Here is a 15,309-nt window from a genome sequence, read left to right as displayed (position 1 = left end):
AGTTTCCTAAAAATAAACATTGTTCACGAGTCCCGCAGCTTGAGTCCGAGTCGAGTCTGAAGTCTTTCGAGGACGAGTCTCAAGTCGAGTCTGAAGTCACTGTGTGTGCGACTTAAGTTGCACTCGAGTCCGAGTCTCAAACTCGAGTCCCCATCTCTGGTTGTAGTTCTCAATACATGCTTTGTGACGAAACAATCAAGGAGTAATTTAATCGTATGAAAGGGCAATACAAAAGTTAGACCTTTGTGAACGAAATTTAAGACTTTCTAAAGAAATTTAAGACCTTTAAGTCCTTATTTTTCGAATATTATATTTAAGAAATTTTTAAGACCCCGCAGGTACCCTGTGATCAGACGACACGGACACAAACACACCTCTGAAAAACACGTTTTGTTAGACTTACACTCTTGCCAACATCGTCCTTAGAGGATACCAGGTCCTCCATTTCAGCCCGCAGCAGTTTGTTGTTGCGGTCCAATTCCTCCTTGGTGTCCATCAGAGAGTCCAGCTCACGGGTTAACGCCAGCGCCCGGGTGTCCTTCTCACGGGCCTCGGCTTCAGCCCGGTCACGCTCCTCTGCATAGCGGGCAGAAATGGTTTTCTCCTCTGCCAGCATCTAGACAAAGCCAGGATGACAGTGTCAACTCTTAATTCTAAAGATTTCAAGTCTATAAAGTCAGGCTGTGCAATTGATAGAATTTTATAAAAATCACTCCCAACAATCACAAAAGCAATTACTTTGCACATTACGTTTTGCAGGTACACTTTTCTTATCTTGTGTTCTGAATGAAAGAAAATAAGTATAATGAAACATCTTTCCAAAAGTCAGGTAGTAATTGTGTTAAATTATTCTGATTTCAATATCGACCAAAATAATCGTGATAATGAATTTTTCTATAGTTGAGCAGCCCTACTATGAAGAACACACACACACACACACACACACACACACACACACACACACACACACACACACAAAGACTATCACACACACACACACACACACACACACACACACACACACACACACACACACACACACACACACACACACACACACACACACACACACACACACACACACACACACACACACACACACACACACACACACACACACACACGTTTGCTTTTGAATGTGGACACCGTAGTGATGTGACCAGTCACACCTAGTCACACAAACACCGACCCAGTCACACAGACTCGCGCACACACACAAAGTCACACAATCTCACCTGGTCAAACTTCTTCTGCTTCTTCTCCAGGTTGGAGACGATCTGTCGGAGGTGGTCCTGGTCTACCAGCAGGTCGTCCAACTCTTGCTGGACACGAGTCTTTGTTTTGTCCAACTTCTCAAAGGCAGAACACTTCTCCTCCAGACGCAGGCTCGTCGCCTCCAGGTCCCGCTGAAGCCTCTTCTTCCCCTCCTCAGCAGCCTCCAGACAGCCAGAGTCCTGCTCCACCTTCTTCTTCATTTCAAGAAGCTATAAAGGAGAGACATGGTGTCAAAAAAAACAAACAAAAAAAACCACCTTTTTCCAGGCTAAATCTCACTCCTGACTTTATCCTCTGAGCTTTAGCGGCTCCCAGTTAGTATATTTATGGTTTATTGAGCATTAAAGGTCCTATGACATGCTGCTTTTTGGATGATTTTATATAGACCTTAGTGGTCCCCTAATACTGTATCTGAAGTCTCTTTTATATACACCTTAGTGGTCCCCTAATACTGTATCTGAAGTCTCTTTTATATACACCTTAGTGGTCCCCTAATACTGTATCTGAAGTCTCTTTTATATAGACCTTAGTGGTCCCCTAATACTGTGTCTGAAGTCTCTTTTATATAGACCTTAGTGGTCCCCTAATACTGTATCTAAAGTCTCTTTTATATAGACCTTAGTGGTCCCCTAATACTGTATCTGAAGTCTCTTTTATACAGACCTTAGTGGTCCCCTAATACTGTGTCTGAAGTCTCTTTTATATAGACCTTAGTGGTCCCCTAATACTGTATCTGAAGTCTCTTTTATATAGACCTTAGTGGTCCCCTAATACTGTATCTGAAGTCTCTTTTATATAGACCTTAGTGGTCCCCTAATACTGTATCTGAAGTCTCTTTTATATAGACCTTAGTGGTCCCCTAATACTGTATCTGAAGTCTCGGTTATATATACATAAAGTGACATTTTCATGCCATGGGACCTTTAACATCAGAAGTTACAAGTTCCCAAAGTAAGTAAGTATTAAAATGCTCACATTTGACCTTTTTACTAACCCCCCACAGAAAAGTAATTCTGCAGCTGGAACGAGTTTCTAAGCTACTGGTCTAAATGTCTCAAGTTATTAGCAGACAGTGTGAGGGACATGTTCGTGTGCGTTTTTCCATACCTGAGCCTGAACAGTTTGCAGCTGCTTCTCCACATTTCTCTTTGCCTCTTCCTCTTCCTCCAGCTGTTCCCTCAGGTTGTTCTGTTCGTCCTCCAGCTGGCGCAGACGTGTGCTGTTGGCCAGTTTCTGCCGTGTCTCCTCCTGGAGCAGCTCCTGTTGGAAAACATGGCCATGGAAAGCTGAATTATATGAAGCAGACCATTTGATAACTTATTATCAAAAGATTTTTGAAATCTAAGCAATTTTCCTCATCAATCATCTGACACATTTTAAGAAATGTTTGACTGAAGTCATCATTTACAAATTAAGATTTTACAGCCCATTAAACAAATAATACAACATGTTTGTCCCTTGATAAGAGCTGGCACAGATTATATTCAGAGCACAATTTGAATTATGCATTAAATAATGTGAATTAATCCCTCTCCTCCTGCTTTCGGGACTTCATCTAACTTTAACTATTATTTAGGCTACAGTCCTTTATCATGAAAATAAATTCTTATGCTTTATCTCAAGTGCCCTTACAGGATAGATGAGGTTATGGATTTGAAAGTTTTCATCCCTTAAATTCTATATAAGTCTGCGTGCAAGGTAGAAACTTCCTGTATTTGGGTCGAATCGCGTTCTCACAAAGTGAGCTGAACTCTAGAGCACTTGGAAGCGAACCGAGACCCCCGTTTTCAAGCGGACCAGAGTTCGGTTCAAATGAGATTTTGCGCTGGCCGAAGCCCTCCAGGGTTCAGTTAAAAAGGACCAAACTGCTCAGGCAACCTTAGACCACGGTGGTTTTCTCTTTTTAACATACAGGAGAGGATCAACATCATGTACGTCTGCGTACCTGAACATCCCGCAGCGAAGACTCCACAGCAGAGCAGTCTTTTGTGGCCTTGATGGACTTGCCCTCCACCTCACTCAGCAGAGCATTGACATTATCCAGTTCAGCCTGCGGACAACAGACAATAAATGAACCACTGATATGAACAGAAACAACACATCATCTACATACAGTTCAATTTGTGTGCACATAGAATTCATTGTATGAATAGTCCGTTCATAAAGACTCAGATTTCGCATATGGCAAAGTTAACGCATAAAAGTAATCCTCAGACCACAGACGTGTGTAGGGGTACACAAACCTGCATTTTTGCAATTTTCTCGGCCTGTTCCAACCTCTGGCGCTCACTCTCTGAATGTTTGACCTGCAGCTCCTGGACCTGGCCTTCAGCCTTTTTCCTGCGATGCTCCGACTCTCCCTTACCCTGCATCAGGGTTTGCATCTCGATGGCTAGCTCGTTCCTCTCCGACTCCAGAGCCTGCTTGGCCTTCTCCATGGACACTTTGTTCTGCAGGGTAGGACAAGCATTAATGGTTTCTGCAGTCAAAAAAAAAAACAACATAGGAGAAATGGAAGCAGTTGGGATTAAAAAGAAGCTCTGAAGATCATTTACCCTCTTAGCCTGCTCCAGCTGCTCGTTGAGCTCGTCGAAGGCCTGGCTGTGTTTCTGTCTCATCTCAACCAGCTGTTGTTCGTGGACCTTGGCCTCGTCTTCCAGAGTCTTTTTAAGATGGGTCACCTCCGTCTCCCTCTTGGCCCTGAGAAGGGAGAGCGCAGGTTAATCTCCTTGCAGGGTTCAACAATAAAGGCCCCGACACACCAAGGCGGCCGTCAGTCCACGTTGGGTCGTCGGCGGGCGACTGTCGCCCTAGTTTATGCGTTTATGTGTCCCGCATGGCGACCTTTGTCTGCCCTTTTTTGGGCCGATCCAACATGTTGAATGTCGGCTGGCCGCAGTTGGCGGAACAGCCAATCCATCAGATTGGCTTTTCAGCTCGAAAATGGTAGTGAGGAAAGCAGAAAAAAAATAAAAAATAAAAACTACTGTGAGAGGCACACGAAAGGCTCTTCTCATTTTTCATCTCATCTGATCAATCCAATAAACACAAAGCGGTCATAACTGGCCAAAAGTGAGGTTTGATTTGACTGACTGGAGTGGAATAACTATTTTTACACAATATGTCCAAAAGATGGCAAATGTCGAGATATACATACTTTTGTTGGTATATTTATTTCAACAATAACATGTCTTTCTAAGGATCTCAATTTGTATATGGGCCAGTGAAAATTTAGAAGTAGTTTTCACTCGTCAGACAGGACATAAAAAAAAAAAAAAAAAAAAACAGACGCAAACCTCTGCCCACTACGTTACATGGCGTTACTAGAACTGTTGTAGCAGCTCGTAGACGAGTAGCTGTACCTGAGTTCCTGCTGAGCGGCGGTGGAGTCCAGCGTGTCCTCCAGCTCTGTCTTCAGGGCCTCCAGCTCTTCTCCCAGGTCCCTGCGGTGTTTCTCCGCCTTGGTGCGGGCCTGCCTCTCCAACTCCAAATCCTCCTGCAGTTCAGAGAGCTGAGCCTCCATCTCGCGGATCTTTTTCTGGGCCAGGTTCTTCTGTGCTGCCTCCTCCTCGATCCTTCAGGGAGAGGAAGGTCAGCAGAAATCAGTACATGGAGCAGTGGGATGGGGAATGTTTGGTTTGATTACAATAACCTGCAATGCTTCTGGCTGATTACCTGCTTTTAGGGTAACAACGTCAAACAATTACTAAAAACAAAGAGCATTAAGAGTCCTTTACTAGTGCTGCCCCAAATTAGCCCATTAGTCGACTAATCGGTGTTGTTTTGGTCTCAGTCCAATAGCATTTCCTTAGACGATTAGATATTTTTATCCTTTTTTAAATCAGGGTACCCTTAGGATTCTTCAAGTTAAATTTCAGACTTTTTCAATACCGCCTAGGATGAAATTTAATGCCAAAATTCACGGCCATATCATGGAAAATCAGTGTGGATTTTAAGCTAGAAAAAAAAATATATTAATCAAGTATCATTACCTAAATTTCATTAAATATTTTTGTGAAGTGTGTTTGTACTCCAATAACATCAAAAAAATATAATTTGTTGCATTTTTTTCCATTTAGAGCTCTAGTCCCTTTAAACTAAAAATACTAAAATAAAGTATATTAAGCATGCAAAGTTACCCAAACAAAATATATATTTATGACTTTATAGCATTTATTGAATCAAAAGACAAGAAAAAAAATGTAAGACCTTTGTAAACAAAATGTATTACTTTAACGGTCTTATTTTTAGAATATTAGATTTAAGACTTTTCTAATACTTTTAAGAACCTGCAGGTAGCCTGTTCATGCTAAATTACTTCTATTAAAGAAACTTATGTGCACATCTCTGATAAACACAAGATTAAAGTGGTGCTTTTGCATGATTCTTTGTGGAGATTGAAGCTTGATTAAATCAACTCATTAAATAGTGCACTAAGACTTTATTTAGTGGAGGACAGTCCTATCCTTTACAGACCTGGCCAGAGCTGCCTGAAGCTCTTCCTCCTTCTTGGCCAGTTGGGCGCGGAGCTCAGCGATCTGGGCCTGCAGCTCAGCGATCTGGTCGTGGATCTCATTGAAGTCGCCATCCAGCTTGCGTCGGTTCTTTTCCAGCTCCTGGCGCTGCTTCTCCTCCCTGCGCAGGCGGTCTGACAGGAAAAAGGGAAACAAATACGAGTTTATAGGGAGGGAAAGACAAAGATGCCAAAGGTTGGAAGCTGTGGTAACACCTTGTGCTGTTTAGGACCAGTGGAAACTATAGTGTGATTGTGTGTATTTGTATACACACACTGTTTTTGTTGATTGACTTATTGTGTATTCCTATTCATGCTTTGTTTTAATGTATTTATGCGGTTTTAATGTAAAACACTTTGTGTTAACACTAAATGAAGGGTGCTTTAGAAATAAAATTGACATTTGACAAAATGGCTATCGTGTAAGTGACTGTGTGTCCCCGTCGTGTGCTCTTCCTACCCTCCAGGTCTGTGATCATGGCCTCATGTTTGTTCTTGAGTTTCTGCAGGCTCTTGGATTTCTCCTCCTCCTCCGCCAGGTTGGTGGTGAACTCAGAGATCCTCTCCTCCATCAACTTCTTCTCCTGTACTCACAAAAAAGTGGAAACGATAAGTATCCACAGAGATGACGCACTTTCATTTGTTACGTTTTTTCTTTTTCAGAGCCAAATCCTTTAATTTAAGCTCAGTAGGAGCTAGCTCCCTCTTGGGTTTGTCTATGCACTTACACCAAAAAGAATAACGACTAGTTATTGCCTCTTTCATCTTTTTATTACGGCTTGTTACTGCTCTGCATGGTTGAACGGTGCAAGAAGATGGCTCGGGTCTGTGTTGCTTGGCTGTGTTTTGATGCTTGTATGGCTTCTTATATTGTTGATGTGTAACTGTGCTAATGTCTTGCTGCTTCCTGTAGCTCTGCATGGCTAACTGAGAAAGCTTATTTGTTTCTCTAGCTGTCTGTATGGTGTCTTGTTGAATGTATCTGTATAGTTTAACCTGTACTAATGTCTTGCTGTTTCCTGTTGATCTGGTCTAAAATCATCTGGCCAAAGGACTACTTTTGAAAATTAGCCAGCTGGCTAACACTGGCACATGTACAGAAATGTTGATTAATGTGTGTTGTCCTTTATAAAATAAAGAATAAGAATAGTCACATCTCCAATGAATCAATCCTAACCTTCAGTAGTTTGTTGTTCTGGTCATCGAGGACCATGACATGCTCTTCTATCTTCTTCATCTTAGCCTCACAGGTGACTTTCTCCAGCTGAAGCTTCTGTCTGGCTGCTTCCTCCTCATCCAGCTGCTGCTCCAGGTCCTGGGAGCAGATACACGACAGCAGGGTCAGCAAGGCAAATCAAACGGCATGTGTTCTATTGCTTGTTTACACTGCATACTAGGGCTGGCAACGAATATTCTAAATTCTAATATATACTCGAATTGTAAAAAAGAAACAGACATTAGATTATGAAAATGTATATTTGAATATTGTGAGAGAGATAAGTGGCACTACTGCGGCTGTCTGCCTCGCACAAGAAGAGGAAGGCGCCACAAAGATGACAATGAAAACATTTAACTGTAGAGACGACGAGATTCGGGTTGTTTTTGACCAAAATTACGAACGGCACAGTGCGGTGTAACCTGCGGCATAGCCTGCCTCCTGCACGCTCCAGAGAGAGAGAGAGAGAGAGAGAGAGAGAGAGAGAGAGATATACAGTGTATATGTTCAACGTTATACAGGACATAATACATTATTTTATTAATTTATTTTGCAATGTGTCAGTACATTTATCTTTTAAAATACATGTTTGCGTGTTGAAATAAATAAAATGGGTAGCTCTGTCTCCCTTTGTAATGTTTTCCATCTGATGGACATAATGCGCAAAAACAGAAATTTGAATATTTTTAGAATAAATATTATGAGGTCATTTTTTGCCAGTTTTGACAGCCCTACTGCAGGTTTATGTTTATATTATTGGATGCACAGAGGGAGTGAACTTACACCAATGTTTTGCTGCATCTTCTTTTTCTCAGACAAGAGCTGAGAGGCGCGCTCCTCTTCCTCCTCCACGCGGGCCTCCAGGTCGTGCAGGATCTCCTCCAGCTCCTGCTTCCTGGCAGCCAGGCGGGCTCTCATCTCTTCCGCCTCGGCACACAGTTCCGTTTCCGCCTGAAGCTGCTCCTGCAGGGCCATCTTCTCAGCATTCAGCTGCAAGCATGCAAATAGAGGACTTAAATATCACAAATATCAAAATCAAGGGTAAACGCCACTCATTTGATGTTCAAAACAAAGGGTCCATCCATGGAAGAACAGGATGTTACAATACTATATATAATAACATGATACTATATATAAAATAATGTAAAACTTATAAAATTATAAAAAGAGGCTTAGGACTTGTCTAATGAACCAAACTATTGATCTGAACTATTCATATCCGATTTTGTTTGGCCCTCTTGTCTCTCATACTCACATGCAAGTCCACACATTCTCATTTGATCTATATTCTTGTAATTTAATGCGTTTGTTGTTTTATGTAGGCAACCTTATGCTTTTTTTTAAAAAGTTAGTGCTTACTTGTGTTCAATTTGTAGATTTAAAAGGGATACTTCACCGATTAGCATAGACAAGCAATACAGCCATCTCTCATCTCAGGGGGACATGAGGGTGGGAAGCACTGTCATTCAAAAATACTACTGGGTTTCTACTGACACAAAGCTTAATGCTAATCGGTGAAGTATCCCTTTAAGGATTCTTGTAATTGCTCATTATATATACACACCAATCAATCTTTTTTTCTTTTCTTTTTTTCTTGTTGCGACTTGATTTTATGAAAAAATTTAAATTAGATTTCAGACATGGAAAAGGAAACGAACTCAACAGAGACTGTGGTTTCTCAAAGCTTACCTGACTTTGTTTTTGTTCCATCTCCTGCAGCTGCTGCTCGGCGTACAGATGCTTCTCCTTCACCTTAAACAGCTCGTCGTCCTTGGCCTGCATCTCCTCCTCCTGCCGGCTGACTTGCAGCAAAGGCTTCACCTGAGGACAAAACGGTAGAAAGAAGGGGGGTTAGAAAAGAAAAAAAAGCAAGGAAAAGACTAGGGTTGTGAAAAATACAGTTGAGAAAATGTTGGCTGAGTGTGAGGGTCACCTTGGTGAAGAGCCTCCACCACTGCCAGTTCCTGAGTTTAAGATAAGCGGCACAGTTCCTCTGGATCACCTTCATTGCAGTCAGTTGCTGCTGTCTCCTGGTAAAAGCCCTACAAAGCAACGTTAGACACAGACTCAGACAATTGCACTTCATGTAACCTCCATTTTAATGCAACAAACAAACTAAACTGGGCAAACTAAAGGCTGTGATGGCAGAGATGCAGAAATAGTCTTGTTCAAGTTGGCGTGGGATGAGTTTACTTAAATGTCTCTCAAATGATACTCTAAATATTAGGGCGGGGCATGGCCAATGATTTGCCCAATCGATTTTTATTCTGAGTCACAAGATCCCAATTCATTTGGTATCAATTTCAGTTTACATTACCAATTTTGCTTGGATATAAGAGAGATTGCTCAGAGATCTTCTGCTGTCAATTGTACAATCAAGAAGCAACCCTCATTTACATTAAGAAGCGACCCCCCCCAAAAGGATCCTTTTAAAAAGGACTCACCAGACAAATATATCCATGGTGAAAAGGCTTTTATTAAAAGTAATTTCTGGATTTTATTTATCAATATCAGATCACTCAAACAAATATTGACTTTAATTGAAGAATCTATTACTTTTACCCTACTAAAGCTGTACTAAATATTGTTTTCAGCAGCTACTAAACAAAACGAGAGGTCTATTTCACAAAACCTAGACAGCGGATTAAGCTGGGATTTCCCAGTTATCCTGGATGACTTAAGCCTTTATTTGGTTTCACGAAAGCAGAAGCACTTAAGTTACCATGGAGATTTATTCTGTGCAGCTAGCCTGCTCCTGACCAGCCAGGATTTATTAATCTTGAAGCCTTTTCTGTTCACTCAGCAGTGCTTTCACCCTATTGTTATTAGCCTGCCTTAAAATAACACATGTACATATTGCTGTTCATTTAAATACTTATTATTATTAGTTATTATTTTAGCATTGTGATCATAATTTTAAAAATTATTCATGCGACAGTCGTTTGTGCCATTATATTGCTGTATGAAGACTGCTGTTTATAGTGTTGTTAGAAGTTTGGTGAATATATTACGGCAGTTGTTGAGATAATTAGAAAAGGCTGATTAAGTTTTAAATGTGTTTTAAATGAAGTCGGTAATGAAGGACAGTATATAAAGGGCTATACAACATGTGTGTTTGTATAATGGTTCCAACAACGGCTGACTGGTTAGAGACAAATACATCTTTTTAGATGATTTATTTCTTTTTCTATTCTTTAACAATAAAAGGATCATGTATATTACTCTTCCATGTGCTTTTATATGCCATTCTTATACAGCCCACAGTGTTCTCTCCAGTAAACTGGGACTATAATTTGGGAGGATTGTACAATTATAAAACCTATCCTAATTGTACAATCCTCCCAAATTATAGTCTTAGTTCACTGAACCAGTAACTATCTAGTGTAGGTTACCGTACATTCATGTAACAGGAAGAGGACACCTCAATGGTTTTAGACCTTATATTTTACTGGGGGGGAAATACACTGGAATACACTGTTACAGTCATTGTTTACAGTGTGCACTGAGTTTATCACTTAATTATCTTCATAGTTCCTAGATTTTGGAGTCAAATTTTTCAGCGTCTTTCTTTTCTATGACCATACATATGAGGAAGAAAAGCATATTTGGGAAGAAGCAAACTCGCTATAATAAAGAAATTGCGTGGCAGACTGAATGATAGTCATAAAATTATTTTAAAACCACTTCTCTTACCGGAAACCATTCTGCTCACTTTTAATCCAAAATATACAACTGTTTATGTGTGCAAATGATTAGTAGCCTTAATAGCCATAATTATGACGGTTACAGTTCAGAGTCGTGGTCACATAATGTCTATTTTTAGGCTACTTACACATTTAGTCGGTCCGCAATTGTTTGTGACGCTTTCTCTCGCTGTTTCAATACAGCGGCCGTGTTTCTTACAAATAAATGTGTTTCACGTCATCATACTTCAATAACAAGCTGCTGCTCACTCTGTATAAAGTATGAACAATGCGTATTCTCCATTTTAGCATCCGTAAATCTGTGATTGACCTCGCGATCGGTTTAGGAAAGTCGTGAACGCACATCAATCTAAATTACCTCAGCCTGGCTTGGCCGCAGCCAGGCTGCACAGATTAGACTAGGTCAAACCTCGCTTTTATCAGTTATCCTGGATTTATAAATCCTGCTTTTGTGAAACAGCTCCCAGGCTATAAAGTGTCAAAGTGTGTCCATAGTCTTTTCTTACTTGCGGGCCACGTAGCCTCTGCACCAGGCCTGGAAACTGATGATTATGTCCGTGATCTTCATGTCCCTCTCCTCCTCCAGGTGAGCGAGGACTCCCGCCCTGAAGAAAACTTTACTCTGGCCGATCCGGTACAGGTTGGGATCCAGCTCCAGGCTTTTGATCTGACAGGACAGGAGATGAACCGATCAATCGCACTGCAGAGGGACTTTGTTATTGTGGAGGCTTATCTAGAGTGTTGCAGAACACTTACCATGAGCACACAGGCCTGCTTTCCATCCATGAAGCCCTTGGGGATGGAATTAGGAGTGAGGATTTCATACCTTGGGGAGAGGGGCAGAGAATAGGATTTTATTTAATTTTTTTCTTACATATAGCTGCCAGAGAACAAGACAACTGGTTACAGTGTTATTATTCTGTTACCTCTGCCTGAACTCCTGGAAGACAATGCGGTTGGGGAAGCCCTGTCTGCAGATACGGATCCCCTCCAGCACACCGTTGCACCTCAGCTGGTCCAGAACCAGGTGGGGGTCCAGTTTACCAGCCTGATAAAGAAGAACATTTGCTGATAAGCAGTGTGGCAAAATAGAGAGAACGGCTTTATTCTACACAGTGGCTTATAGACCGAATCACTGCGACGTCACGCTAACACAAAGATCACTTCCAACTGGTTTATTTCTGTTGTCATTTTTAGTAGTAACTCTAACATTCAAAGAAATATTGTTAAACACTGAGGTCTGAACTAGCTGACGTTTCTGCTGTGCTTACTTTATAAACTGTGTTGCTTTGCCAGAGTCTTTGATAAACCAAATCTAGTGTTGTGAACAGCAACAGCTCATCGCCGGTCGGACTGATTGCTAGTTTGGGTGGTTTCATTTCTTATTATGTGGCCCAACAGGTACATTAGCTCTCCAAGATAACGTTAGTCAATGTTGACAAATGAAAGCATCAAAACATGCATTTTAGATAAATGAAATGAGAGTAAGTCCAGTAGTTCCTCGTCCCCAGTTTGCTCAGTGCCGTTAAATTTTATCTACGGGACGCAGGAAGTTTTCTACCCAGAAGTGATTGTACACAAACATTGTGATTGGGTCTATAGCAATTTAAAAAAAAGTTCTAGGAACTATGGAACAAAACTAGGAACTGAGCAGGTTTAGTAGGTTTTTGGTCCTCTGAGAAAGTTCCCGCGGTGGAAACACCCTAACAGATGACAGTATTTCTCCGGTACCTTTTTCTCGTGGTTAGGAATGATGCAACGAACAAAGTTGGGGTTTGTGTTCCTCAACGTGGCCATGAGCTTGGACAGCTGCTCTTTGTACAGCTGGCCCACTGTGCGGAACATGCCCTTGCGGGTCTTAAAGGCACCGGGCATATCGGACATGCCAGACACCTTATCCAGACCCACGATGCGGTCCACTGAAAGAAGAAACAACAGAGAGAGAGAGGATAGAGAGAGAAGAGAGACACTATGTAAGAAGCTAGTGGATTTTTTTTTATTTAATAATTTGAATATTTAACCAGGCAAACTCAAACCATATGCATGTCACAAGGGAGAATGAATATGACCATTGTCTCTCCACTTCCTCTTGGTAAACAATACATAAACCAGGAAAAAGGCGGTTCATAACACCAGGACCAGTGAAACACCACACAAAAAACAGAGTGAATGCTGAAGGGAAACGGGAATCTGGAGTAGGATGACCGAGAGGAGTCACAAAAAGCAAGTGAAGCGTGGAGAGATTACACACCATGACGAAAAACAAAACTCAGTGCAGTGCATGGAAGGGGGCTGTTTGACTGTTGTAACTCTGCTAGTGTGTTGCTCTGTGAGTGAAAACTATGTGTGATGGCTCACCTAAATTAAATATATATGTGTGTGTCAGGAAGGTGGCAAACTCTGGCGGTTGCAGTGGGCATGTAATCTTTGTGGTGATATAAAAAAAAAAAAAAACACACCAAACCCATGCAGTATATACCCATCGCTGCAGTAACCATGACCAACACCAGGAGTCCCCAAACAACACTATTACACAAAGGGAGAAAAGGAGAGTTCAACGATAGAGCAACAAGTCGTAAGATGACCAGAAGATTTCGTTACTGCACACACACACACCGCTGGTTAAAGACACTGGAACAACTCACAAAATCTTTTTATCCTTTGAAAGTTTAAACTCAAAACACAAGTTTGAACATTTAGGAGAAATGGATGGAGAAATAAGCATGTTTAAACAGACAGCAGGAGTACGGGGGGGCGAGGGAATAGTCTAAATGAATAAAAAGGAAACCTTGTCACCTGAGTTTGAGTGTAGAAAAGGAAAACGCTGATAAAAATAAGCTCTCTGAGATTTCTGTACCTCTGAGACCCAGTAAAAGAAAGAAATGACAGACGAAATGGTGCCAAACAGAGGAAGAAATGGATGGACACAACAAGTGGGATTTGAGAAGGTAAAAACAAAGGTCCACACACCAGACAATAAAAGAGAAAGAAAGCACTATGAAATGCAAAACAGGAACCCAAACATTACATATATTCCCAAAACAAGCAACGCTCCAAGAGAAGCAGTGATTCCTGGGTAACAGGTTAACATCGTCCTCAACTCACCGTCGCGCCAGAGCTCAGAGACAAACTTGTCAGTGGACTGGTTGAGCAGTGAAGCCACGTTGTCATTCAAGGGGTCCATGTTCTTCATCAGCCACTCGTCAGCCTTGTAGTCCACCTGAGGAGTAACATTCGGCAGGAATTGTCAAGTTGTTTTCTGAGAATGACTAACGGGCCGGCTACATTGCACGGATAACGTATGCAGACTCCAACACTACACTTCCACTATAATCGATGAAACTGGCTAAACCAGGCATGAGAGCAGCGCGTAGTGGTGCATATGCACCGTGGATATACGCTCTACAAGAGTAAAAATAGGACAGTCTTCTATTTATACTTTTTTACGTGAGCCGTGTGTGGCCCTTTTACACAGAAATGGATCAAAGTGTCTACATTTCTTTTGAATTAAACTACAATATACAGGAAGTGATCTAATTACTGTCAATAGTGTACAGTTTGGTTTAAAAAGTTTCTATTTTAGTTTATTGTTTCCTGTCACCTGCGTCCTCTGATAACAGCTGACAATAGTGTGTAGTTTCACTGCGCTGTGCCGAGTGCAAAAACTGAAGCAACAATCTACAACGATGTAGCCAAAGCGTTAGACCTCTGAGTCATTAACATAAAGTTTGAAAACTGGACAAATGCATGAAAGAAAAGGCACATGTAAGACAAATTAGGACAGAGAAATGTGTTAATGAGAATGCATCATAATGAACTACTCACCTTGCCAGCATAATGGATGACAGAGAAGTCTGCTTCATCCTTCAGTTTCTTGGGCTTAAAGAACTTGGGGTGAGTGCCCTGCTCCTGGAGCACCTTCTCCACAAAGCTCTTGTCTGTGGCTTTGGGAAACCAGCACTCCTCATCCAGCAGAGCGAGGATACCAGGGGGGTTGGCCTGCACACAAAAGGGAGAGAACAAATTAAAGCATGAAATAGAAAGGCCCCGATGTACTCAACACACTGGAAGAACAAAGAAGAAGAAAAAACCTGATATCTGATCAGTATTTTTTTTGGCCTCCGACAGACTTCCGCTCAATTTTCATTTTCCTTCAGTACGTCGTCTGGTGTTGTCTGATTTTCCAGATTGCTCCGCTAGTGGTGAAGGAGTTGGCTAAGGCTAACACTAGCGATGCTAAGCCGACATCACCACCAAACGTTAGCGATGGGTTCTGGCAGAACCAGAGTGGCTCTGGGCAGATCCAATAATTTTAAACTTCAACAGAGTACCCACCTTCAAGGAAGTTAACACTTGTCAATGGAGAGTGGCCAGACTATCTGTACATATGAAATGGACCAGAGTCTGGTAGGACCAGGCTAAGACATAAACAGGACTTAAGGGGGAATTTTGGAATTTTTCCAACCTTCCAACCTATTTTCATGGATTTGTGTCTGACTAATGTGAACAAGTGTCTTTGAAAATGGATGTAACCGATGCTGTAATTCAATAGGGCAATGGCAACCTTCAATTTCCATCCACTAAAAGCTCTGTTTTTGCCA

General features: G+C 41.5%; 1 protein-coding gene across 2 annotated transcripts in view; it reads right to left on the bottom strand.

The window, feature by feature from the left end:
- LOC114570098 (myosin-9) overlaps positions 1-15,309 on the bottom strand; it is a 58,283-nt gene that overhangs the window by 11,461 nt on the left and 31,513 nt on the right. For both annotated transcript variants that reach the window (XM_028600318.1, XM_028600319.1), the window contains 19 exons: positions 14,534-14,707; positions 13,814-13,928; positions 12,440-12,627; positions 11,635-11,756; positions 11,465-11,534; positions 11,215-11,375; positions 8,938-9,046; positions 8,694-8,825; positions 7,788-7,994; positions 6,966-7,103; positions 6,249-6,372; positions 5,752-5,923; positions 4,638-4,850; positions 3,831-3,975; positions 3,519-3,725; positions 3,221-3,325; positions 2,383-2,535; positions 1,236-1,484; positions 404-616 (listed from right to left, as the gene is read on the bottom strand). In XM_028600318.1, coding sequence (XP_028456119.1) covers positions 404-616; positions 1,236-1,484; positions 2,383-2,535; positions 3,221-3,325; positions 3,519-3,725; positions 3,831-3,975; positions 4,638-4,850; positions 5,752-5,923; positions 6,249-6,372; positions 6,966-7,103; positions 7,788-7,994; positions 8,694-8,825; positions 8,938-9,046; positions 11,215-11,375; positions 11,465-11,534; positions 11,635-11,756; positions 12,440-12,627; positions 13,814-13,928; positions 14,534-14,707 — 2,997 coding nt within the window. The remainder of the gene's footprint in view (positions 1-403; positions 617-1,235; positions 1,485-2,382; positions 2,536-3,220; positions 3,326-3,518; positions 3,726-3,830; positions 3,976-4,637; positions 4,851-5,751; positions 5,924-6,248; positions 6,373-6,965; positions 7,104-7,787; positions 7,995-8,693; positions 8,826-8,937; positions 9,047-11,214; positions 11,376-11,464; positions 11,535-11,634; positions 11,757-12,439; positions 12,628-13,813; positions 13,929-14,533; positions 14,708-15,309) is intronic.

The sequence above is a fragment of the Perca flavescens genome, chromosome 15 (assembly GCF_004354835.1).
Source record: "Perca flavescens isolate YP-PL-M2 chromosome 15, PFLA_1.0, whole genome shotgun sequence".
Taxonomy (NCBI): domain Eukaryota; kingdom Metazoa; phylum Chordata; class Actinopteri; order Perciformes; family Percidae; genus Perca; species Perca flavescens.
Note: the sequence above shows the minus strand (reverse complement) of the source record. Positions and strands in the feature narration are given on the sequence as shown.